The 11,637-nt window shown below is 37.4% G+C and overlaps 1 protein-coding gene across 1 annotated transcript in view; it reads left to right on the top strand.

Moving 5' to 3' along the window:
- The first annotated feature begins 1,883 nt into the window (after positions 1 to 1,883).
- The window catches only part of LOC126367986 (uncharacterized), an 85,993-nt gene continuing 76,239 nt past the window's right edge, over positions 1,884 to 11,637 (top strand). The window contains exon 1 of the mRNA XM_050011805.1: positions 1,884 to 2,131. Within this exon, the coding sequence (XP_049867762.1) occupies positions 2,123 to 2,131 (9 nt within the window). The 5' untranslated portion in view covers positions 1,884 to 2,122. The remainder of the gene's footprint in view (positions 2,132 to 11,637) is intronic.

Here is an 11,637-nt window from a genome sequence, read left to right as displayed (position 1 = left end):
TTCGTTAAGATAATCTCGTACGACGCCCGCGGTGTGAGCCCTAGCATTGTCGTGCATGAATATGAAGCCGTTGCCAATAAAATGTGCATAGGGCATCACATGAGGCTCGAGACACTCTTCGACGTACCGATGACAGTTTAGTGCAGGCAGACGTGGCCCAGACACGAAAGCAAGCTCTGTCTTACCGTCGGCGCTGATTCCTCCCCAAACCGTCCACGAACCGCCACCATAGCTGACCTTTTCTTCAATGCAGCATTGTGCATAGCGTTCTCCGTCTCTTCTGTAGACCTTGTTCCTTCCGTCGTTACCATACAGCATAATTTTACACTCATCAGAAAAGAGAACTTTGCTCCACTGTAGGTATGACCAATTTAGGTGCTCACGTGCAAAGTTAAAGCGCGCTCTTCGATGGTCTGCAGTTAATTTCGGCCCATTTGCTGGCTTATGCGGTACCAGTCCACGATCCTTCAACCTTCTTCTAATTGTAGAGTCACTTACAGCCACCCTTCGTACAACACGAAGCCGCTGCTGCAGTTGAAAAGCGTTAAGGTGTCGATTTCTTAAAGAAGTTGTTACAATAAATCGATCATCTCGCTCAGAAGTGACCCGATTCCTGCCAGATCCTGAACGGCGCGTGAACAAACCAGTCTCCCGATAACGTTTATAGACTCTATGAACAGATGACAGGCTTAGATGCAGTCTTGCAGCCACAACACGCTGACTAAGGGCAGAATCCAGCAATGCCACAACTTGGGCGGCTTCTGTGGGCGATGTATCCATACGTTTTAGAAAAAAAACCTTTTTTCAGACGTCCCAAAGTCACAGTATTGAAATAAAAAACAAAAAGTTTAAGGATAGGCGCCAATTTTTAGTTTTTAAACGCTAAATGTACTCCAACCCTAAACACACATTTGTCTCAAAACAGTGATTCATTTCGTTTATAAGATAAACAAATGAAATTCTAATTTTGAATTTAGAATTTTCGCTTATTACTGTAATGGCCAAACTGCCAGCTATACATTTATGTATTTTTTTTCATCGTATGAATTCTTTTTTGTGTTAAATTCGGACAGAAACAATGAAAACGGAAGTGTTTCGATTTTTTTGATGAGAAGTGTATTATTTCTCTGCCTTATTTATTACGTTTCATACATAATTGTATCTACGTGATCCAAACCCTAGGATAGGCAGGTTAAGTACCGCCCTTCCGAAATCACTAAAGGTGAGCGGAGTTACGTCTCTGTGACTACTGATCATCAATAAAACTACGCAGCCATTCCTGATTATTTGTCCTAAGATAGATGAACCGCATGGTTTATAGTCTATCGCCTTAAAGTAAGTTCATAATTTTGGAAAGGACATTTCCTGCCACTTTTTGCCTGCAGTTGCTGCTGATACTATTCATCTTGATGACTGCGTGCTTATTAGGTCCATTATGATAGTTTATAATTTTGAAGACCCACACTTGTTTTGAACTCGTGAAGGACTGAAGTTCTATTCAATACCAAGTGTGGGTCTTTCAAAAGTCGATTCTTAGGGTTAGTATTTCAAACCCCATTGTGACAACAGGTAACCAGCCCATCGCACCTTGCTATGGTTGCATGTGTAGATAATGTAAATAGGTAGGTATAAAATGTAACACGTCCATTAACAGATTGACTATGCAGTTGGTATGTAACTCAGTTCCGATAGGTACATAGGTACCTAGTTTAGATCGGCGTATTTCAAAGATAGTAATTGGCAATAGTACTTATCTACATTCTAGCTATGTAAGTGCATTGCAGTAAGTGGGTCTACTAGAGGAAATATAGGTATCTGATGTGGTTACTCGCTACGCTGTGCGGTATCCAATACACATGCGCGTTGTCAGTCAACAGCTTGCGCGCGCACGGGTTGCGATTGCGATCGTCGTATTTTTTACCTTATCCGCCGACCGCGCGGCAAGCAAGCTACCACTAGTATTGATCGGGCCTCCGCCGCGGAACGGTGCGGCGCTCTCGAATATGCGATAAGAATATCCGCGACTGTAATTATTGTGTTGAAACCTTACAAGCCTGAGAGCCTAGGAGCCAAGGCGTACAGGGAGGAATGGCAGCTTAGGCCGCCCTGATCACCGACTACGATGTCGAAGGTGAGTCGCTTTCCGACATATGCAATCACTGAAAACGCGATTGCAGGTAGATGTTAAATCATTGTCAAGGCCGTTACTGATTCGTTTAATAACATTTATAGGAAATATACTTATCAACATCCAACGTAATTTGATTTAGAAACCTTATTTTTCGCACTTGTAGTTCGAAATGCAGTTTGTAGAACGACTGTTGTGAAGGCAGTACATACCTAGCTGAATGCGCTTATAAATTATATATCTACTCTTCTACGTTTAATTGTTTATTATGGTTTTTATTTCTCTTATTAGATTTTGTATAAGTATGTATACAATGTTTTCTTTTTGTCTCGAAAGGCGATAGTTAAAAACAAAGAGGGCAGAGTTGCGCATTCATGCCCTTAGTCATTGACGAGGTGGTGCGGCGTAAGGGCCCTGCAGTATTAATAGCAACACGACAGTGCATCATAATAATAAAATCAAAAGGCAAACAAACGTTGGATCACGAAGCCCGAGTAGTGAGCACACACAAACAGACCGGCACAGCTTGCGTCATCCAGGCTTCTCCACGCACTATTGTCCGATTCCCGTGCCATTGAACCAGTTTTTTACAACAATCACGTTGCTCATAGGGGCAGGCCCGGTCAACTCATTATTGTGAGTTTTTATTGAACGGTTTTTGCCAATTACCAAATTTAGTTGCCCGCTAAAATATACGCAGTTAATTGCTCCAGTGTCCAAGTATTTTTCGCAGAGAAAGATTTTTATCTGGGCGAAATTCTTCTCGACACGTAGGTACCTACTTACCTATCTAACGGTAATGGTTATGATGAATGCGGAGTGAATGTAATAGTCTTCAGTTGATTTTATTTCTGGTGTAACAGAATTCAAACAATAGCTTTCAATTAAGTATGAAGCGTAGCCGTTAAAATTAACCATCTACCTACTAAGTACCTACCTATAATGTTATTGAACTTGGTGGGCTAGAGTATAAGTATTTATATTATATCTACATCTTCTAATATGTATTAGGTATTCATAATTAATATATAGGAAAATAATGAAATGAAAAATTCCTGTAAAGTGCTGATTTAAGCGTTCTATGTTTCTAAATATCAAGGCATTTTTGAACGATTCAATATAAGTTCACGACTATACCTCAAGTGGGGTAGTCAAAGGCACATCTATCACAAGATGAACTAAGTACCCACACATCACCGAGATAGGTGGTGAGCCGTATGTCCAATAATGATCGAACCATGTGTTAGTGAAAACTACACGGGGTTCGAACCCTGATATAACGATTAGTTATATCAATATCTGTGGTTGTACCAAAACTACGGTTTCGCTTCAGACATTAGGAAGTGAATTTATTGGCGTTTATATCTAGATAGGTAGGTACTCTCCCAAATCTTTCGCTTTTGAATGTTTGCGATTTTGAATAGGCATTTAACTTTATTTTTTTACCTTTATGTACTTGCATAGTATAGGTACCTAAGGGTTATCGTTTTATCAGACACAATAAGCTTTGTTCGTCTTACACTTAAGGCCTGTTAATCTTTATCTCGTAGACATTGTAAATTAAACCATGGTTAAGCAACGTGGCTATGCTAACATATCGCTTGACATCATATCGCCAAGGGCGTTTTCGTTCACGTGGTTCAAGGAACTTAGTACATAATACGCTAGGCTTACACAAACAACCATGTGTTACTTTAGTACCTACCTATGAGTAAATAAGATCTATGAGTAAATAATAAGAAGAAAAATTAAATTAAAAATTTAAATAACCCCCGACCAAAAAAAGTACTCGATTATTATGACAAAAGGTTAAAAATGTTAAACCCTTTAAAAAGCAAAAAATAACATATCCCACATATGCTTGCAAACAAACTGAGCTTGTAACATTCCTATCACACTGAACAAATGACATGATGACCTTGAAAACCTGAACCAAACATAGCTAAGAACACTTTCGACTGATATACCCTTTCAAACAAAAAAAAAACCGCATTAAAACCGCACCATCCGGTTGGGAGCTACGATGCCACAGACAGACACGTACACATTTACACAGACACGTCAAACTTATAACACCCCGTCGTTTTAGTCGGGGGTCAAAAATAATGACTGTTCGAATCTTCAATAAGTACTGTTTATCATACCGGCCACCCAGGTTTGTCGTTGATTGCTAGAATGCGACTGAGAGACGCGTCGTCGTTGAGAGAGTGAGGGATATAATAAGTAAACGAATATTACCTATTGAATTTATTGATAAACTAGTGGTCATCATCATTATCATCTCGTATTGCTCGTATTATTGACAACTATTATGCCTATGAAGTACCTAATACGTAGGTAACCGCAAGATCAAAAGTAGCGTTTACCTACTACCTACTTTTGTAGATATACTCTGCCTGCCCTAATAATGTTTTATAAGCGTGAGTGGCAAATGTATGTGTTATGATTATCAAGTAAAGAACTGTTGTTCTAGTGTACAAAACAGCCGGATTTACAGTGTTAGTGGAGCATTGTTTAACTTTCCACTGCACCTAGTTTCGCTTTCAGGCCCCTACTTAATAAGTATTGATTGCAATTTGCACTCACGAAATTTCCTTCAGTAACCGATAGTGAGTGTTGTAACTCGTTTTGTCGGGTGAAACAATCCGACACGCAAGAACCTTGGAGTTAAAGTTTAGATTCGCATGAAACTAGAATTACTGTCTAGCATTAAGTTTATTTATTGCTATTGAATTGGTAGATATCAATTAATTTAATTGGTCACTCACGTTCTCCAGGCAAAGCCGAAAGTTTGCAACACCTAAAAAAATATCTAGCTATTTACTTTCTTAGATACCTAATATTTTACATAAATATCATATACCTACTACTTATGTGTATTTTGAAGTTGACAAAGTTTACGTTTAAGTTGTTGCAATACTTACTCTAACGCAGTAAAGATAAAGGCAATATCAACTCTATATTAGAGACTGTCATCAAGTTTCGGCAACATCATTAGAACAAGAAAATTAGGTAATTATAAGTTTCCTACTTTAAAATATACTGTTCAACGATTTTCACTCAATGGAGGAGACAAGTTTGTCATACGATAGCCATATATAGAGTCCTATAATAAAAAGTAAATGAGACTTTCCTAAAAGTTTAGTAAGTTAGATAACAGTTCAGAGACTAATTGACTACAAATCGGTCGCTTCGTTACTACAATTAAGTAAAGATTATTGTTATAGAATAATAAAAAAATATGTAGATACCTTCCTACCTAATTTGAACGACATACTCATGCTTACCATTTGCGTGCATTTTACATTTTATAGGTAAATATGTGTATGTATAATGTTCTGTAAGGCCGGGTTTCCACTGATGCGAAGATGGGCAGAGATGAGCGGAGATGTGCGGATTTCACCAATCACAGGGTTCGAGAGAGCGAAAAACGAAGACGCTCTGTCACTCTCTCCTTCACGGTGATTGGTCGATTCCTGCACATCTCCGCTCATCTCCGCACAGCTCCGCGTCAAAGGAAACGCGGCCTTGTCAATGCATGGTTCAAGTTCCTGCTAGACAACTAAAATGAAGTCCTTGATTAAGCGAGCCGAGTTAGGCTGACCTTTCCTATTTTTTATAGGTAAAATGAACAAGATACGGAAATATTCGCTACAAGATTAAAACCATATCTACTTAGTTAAAAAATAAATTCAAGACTTTTAATTTGAAATTAAATATACGTAGTATTTACTATAGGATGGTACATGTAATGATCAATTCCCTGTTCTACGTGGAGGTATTTGTAGCCTGCAGAAGTGAGGCAGATGATTGTTTCAATAATCGATTTATTGTGATGTTTCTAGAAAAAAAAACATAGCAGTTACTTACTCTACCAACTTATATTTAATACCGCCTTGCAAAGATTGCATGCTTTCAAGTAAAAAAACGTAATATTTAATGATTTGATATGATGCACAGATAGGTGTTACTATAGTAACTCTATATTTATGGTCTTTCATTCGGACTTGAACTTCATGATCTCATAAACATATTTTGAAGGACATCCTTTCTGAATATCACAAAGGTTCGATCTTTTTCTGCCAATGTAGCAACAGACTCTCAACTTTGTTTTCGATGCATTAACGCCACATTTCGTGTGGCTTACCTACGGAACAAGAGAGTCGTGACTCTACCGTGCCATAGCAGTCAATATCAAAGTAAAAAAAGCAAGAACATTAAAAAAACATAAGGAAAAGAGTTATAAAAGTACCGATTAATATATTTTAGTCTTTATAATTAGGTAGATTTGTTAATTATAGTGATTAGATATTTGCGGTTAGATATGTGCGCGACTAAAAGATAAATCAAGGAAGACGAAATCCAGAAAGAAGGCCTAAATATTATTTTAACTTCCACCGTCTTAATGACAACCAGTCCATCTACCAAAATTTGTTTCTTTTTTATTTAAAATCGCGAATTTAGTGATTGCATAATTAATACAAGCTATGCCAAATTATCCAGACACGTTTCCTAACCGACCCGGTTTGTTGTGCTAAAAATATTACTGGAGCAGTTGCGTTGTCGCTGCGGATAAACAACGACAGACTAACATCATACGCATTCAAAATAAAACAATACATAGGTGACTTCCTTTATTACTAGTAGTAGGCAAGATGACTGGATGAATTTATTTAAAACATCATAGAAGTTTGGAAAGAGAGGAAGGGGGAGACTAAGAAGTACATAACATAACATAAACAGCCTATTAACGTCCCACTGCTGGGCACAGGCCTCCCCTCAATCAACCGGAGGGGGTATGGAGCATACTCCACCACGCTGCTCCAATGCGGGAATTACTAAGAAGTACGTGAAATAAATCGAAAAGAAGGCGGACATCGTGTCTTACAAAGAAGTCAAAAAATTGACCTTTGATAGACAAGAATAGAGAATGTTATACCGACTAGAGGACAGAACTCACGGTTATATTCACGACTGGGGTAGTCTGTGGTCCAGCCATTGCATGATAAGCTAAGGACCCGCGTTTCACCGAACTTTAGACCAACGTGCTATGTGGTGAATCCACTATCGCCAACTGTGCTTGTAATATTACATTACAAATATAATAATAAAATAATATAGGTATAACAATAAAAGTTTAGTGGATGATGCTATCCACAGTGGTCTAACAAAAAGCTCTGTGCAGTGTGGGTTATTTCTTAGTTCAACTGGAGCTCCGTTTAATAGAGTTAAATTAATTTGACTACAGGGCTGAAAGCAATAGATATACAGCCTAGTGCGAAAAAACATCGGACAGCTGTCAAATTAATCAAGCTAAAAATGGAGCACCTATGGTTGGAAATAGGTAGGTGAGCTTGATTCGTTCATTTACTCAGTAATGGACACGAATTTCTGGGGAGTTAAAAAAACCACGTCTAAGAAATTCACCTAAAAATGCAATATTACTATTTGACATTTGTTTGCATTGCGCACTTAGTTTTATGCGCAAATGTCAAAATGCAACATTCCTTTTTTAGATGAATAGCTTTGATATGGAATTTTAAACCCCCTTGTCCTAAATTATTTCCAAAAATAGGTAAGTGCCTATGTCCAAAAATATTATCCTTTTTGTTTGAATCGAGGAAAGATAATTAAACTTAGCCGTGATCCGTAAATAATCGTATCCTCAGAGAATTCCGGCATAAACGCTGGAGAGATGATAATGAAAATTGAAACGCAACACCAGAGATCGGCAGATGTCAATATAATAAGCCGACGACAAAATAGCTAATAATCTCAATACATTTATTTCTCGTTCGACTAGCTCTTACGAAAACGTGTTACAAATAAAAAATAAATAATTGCCAACCAGTCAGACAGGGTCTCTCGCAACTGATGGCGTCTTGCAAAGAATAAATAAATAAATATCAACCAGTTTGAACATGAGGCAAAAATAAAACTCGCACTAATGAACGCGTAATTTATTCCGTTTATCTTATTTATTTGCTGTTAGACTGATACAGGAAGGGGAACACCAAATCGAACCTAATTATATTATTTGTATTACAGTACAGAAACCAATCACCTAATAGATTAAATGGAAGTAGTTACATACATAAATTAATTTTTGAATTAATTATGTAATTAGAAACTCACGCCTATTTCTTACTTATTTCCAAAGAATCTTATAAAACAGATCCCCGTATCTATTTGTAGGTTTGGGTACACTAAAATCTGAAAATGTATTTTTTTTACTATGAAGTATATAAAATTTACTTCATTTGAATGAAGTTTTTTACTATTTAGCCTTTTGACAAATGAGTAACTTATTAATTTTAACATAAATTGCTAAGTACGCAGAGTAGTAGGTAGGCGTATTGTTATTGAGTTATTATTTTATTTGTTGATGGTACTAACGAAGCCTGTGGTGGATTTACATTCTGTTTATTGTTATCTTATTGAAATATATTTGTAACTAATTATTTATTAGTAATATTGAAGCATAAAGGTTTATGTTTACTTTAACAACATTTTTGTTATTATTTTGTCATATGAGAAGCCGTCGGGAAGCCGCTGGTTGCGGGCAGCGCAGGACCGATCGTCATGGAGATCCTTGGGGGAGGCCTATGCTCAGCAGTGGGCGTCGTACGGCTGATGATGATGACGAATTATTTTGTCTAGGCCTTCAGGAGATTTCTCACGATGATACTCGTATATTGTCTGCTTCTGACCGTTGTGTCTGCCGTATAAGAATAAATGTCAAGTGCTTTCCGTCTGCTAACATAATACGAATATCATAAAAAAATGCTTCTTAATACTATCTATTTGCTGATTGTAATAAAGTATCAGGTGATATTCATTCATTTTTAGTCGTTATAATTAATTGCTCACTGAAGATAACAATGCACTTACAAATTATAAGTAGTTTATCAATATAAACGTAAAAGCTAGTGTCCCACCTAAACCGCAATCTGCGAGATAACTTTGCTTACTGTTTGATAATTTCTTTTCTTTTGATTTTGTTATCACAAAAATGTCGGTATCGGTTTTTAGACCTGATATTATCGGTGACGGCCCTAGCAAATATGTAGGTAATGCTCTCACACAGTGGCGCCCCTTAAAATACAGTTTTTCTCGATTAGTTTACGGCTACCGAAATATATATACCTAATTAAACCTTTTATAAATGTCATTTACGGCCATCCATTAAATGTACAAGATTTATGTGGCCGCTAAGAGGTCTAATTCACAGGGCAGGTGTGCCCAATCCAGCTACTCCCTTCCCCTGTAGATCCAAGGCTGAAAGCCAGGGTAGTCGCGTCTTGGCTGATTTTTGCAATCGCAATCGCACCTTTGGCACCGCCCTACGGCCGCCACTGGTTATTATTAATAATACAATATTTCCACACGAGTACTTAGATAAGACAAATATTTGCAATTCTTCTGAGTTACCTACCTACAGTGCGTACTTATCATCATCATGATATGCATGATGAGAAGCTTTCCATTGATCAAACTTTTTATATCTAGCTCCGAGTTATAATAAGGGCGCTTACAGACGAGGGACGATGGTGTCGACGACGTCGTCGATCGTCGCCGTCCCTGGTCTATAAGCGCACTAAGACGTAATTTTATCGCTATAATTACAAGTTCTATTAATCACCGTGAGATTTTTATCGCGGTTGAATGGACAGCTAACGATGGTGAGTTGTAGATTTTAGCTTACATAATACACAAGTGTGCCTAGTTATCACGGACCTGATAATGTTCTAAGAGACGCTGGTAATTCTGACCGGCACGATGGCCGATGTAATCACTTTCTATTTTCTTTAACACATACAAGTCACTTCCTATATTTATTAAGCACTTCGTATGTTTATCTTGAGATTTGGGTGCAATGATTTCTAATTTTTCTTCACAGCGGCGCGTTCGCGACAATTATCTTTAGTGAAAATTTATGTTTTCTGAAGTTTCTTCGGTCGAGGATTTGTACCTTCTAAAACAATTTTGCGGCTCGATTAGTTAATGTCGTTTTTATTTCTTCGATTGCGTCGTCGTACCTATATCGTTTTAATACTGTTGCAGGATGCCGGTTATTTACCAAACATAGGCTGTCTTAGTGACATTCTTAGCCTTTCTTTTAGATCACAGTTTTCTATCCACGTCTGAGAAACGTTGGTTACCTGCTAATGTGAAGGTCTGTTTAGCTCGAGACATTTCCTGCGGAGCTGTTAATGGTTTTGTGGTGATTTAAACTTTTTGCTGTTGCGATGAGATGTGTGTGATGAGTAGCTTCGCCATTTCTGGCTAACTAGGCTCTCTGTTGTTCTCTAGTTTTTTCCACCACTGAGAACTTCTCATTGTATATTGTAAGTTTGCATTTTTCGCACGGCCGCAGGTTCAAATTCTATGTCATATAACGGATAGATTAAATTGATTCGTTTTTGCAACTGCCAGTTAATTGAATATTCTCACGAAAACCCTGTACGTACTTATTAGATTTCTAATTTAATTTCCTGCTTCTGTCAGTTTTTAAATTATAAATCCTTAAACTGCATGTTTAGCTAGGTAGACTGCTGACCTTTGTGATAAGTAACTTGTGGTAGCGAAAGGTCAAAATAATTTAAAAAATCATCTTGCTCGATTGTATAATGCCCTCATGAAGCAGAGTAGGACCTACTCGTGAGCACGATTGAGCAATTAATAAAATTATAGTCTTGTAATTTAGTAAAAGCCATTTCACGAATATTAATATTATTGTTCATTCAGCTGGTTACCGTCTCGTTATAAAAACTCTTATGCAAAAACTTGCAGGTAAATAAAGTTCAATACCCTGCTTTTTCTGAGTTTGAACATTGATAAACCCGAAGACGTATTGTTTCGCCACAGTAGGCGAAGATGCTGGAGATTAAATTAGACACATTTAGCATCATCCGTTGTTATTAGGTCATCGCGCATAAGGTCGCTATGTACCTACATATTACAAACACGTCGTCATATAGAATCGGTACCATGGATGGGTTGGGCTTTTATATATTGTTTAGTTATGTTTTTATATGTTAATTAGGAACTATGGACTGCCATAGTGTCTGCTTACCCTGGTGGGAAATAGGCGTAAGTTTTTGTATGTATGTGTAATTAGGAACTACAAACGGCAATAATACCAAGGTGATGTGGAAGGAAGTGCCTAAATACCAGACAATTGGCTGGCTACTATTTTTAATAGTATTCCAAGCTAGATTGACTGGTGAAATCTAATCAAGTAGCAATTAAGCTTTGTAAAAATATGTCTTGTTTGGATAGTAATTACGTGCTAAGTATGGTACGTAAAAAAGTGTGCTTAATTAAGTTGTTAAATGTTTTCATGACCTCATGGTGACCCCACGTGAATGTTGAGCTCATGGAACTGAAATTAGTGATAAAGTATAAACAAACAGGTTACAATTTCTTTACGATTGAGATAAATCAACATTATTAAAGCCTTGCGAGAAATACACATTTTGTAGTGTAGATAGGACGAGGGATTATCA

The sequence above is a fragment of the Pectinophora gossypiella genome, chromosome 7 (assembly GCF_024362695.1).
Source record: "Pectinophora gossypiella chromosome 7, ilPecGoss1.1, whole genome shotgun sequence".
NCBI classification, from domain to species: domain Eukaryota; kingdom Metazoa; phylum Arthropoda; class Insecta; order Lepidoptera; family Gelechiidae; genus Pectinophora; species Pectinophora gossypiella.
Note: the sequence above shows the minus strand (reverse complement) of the source record. Positions and strands in the feature narration are given on the sequence as shown.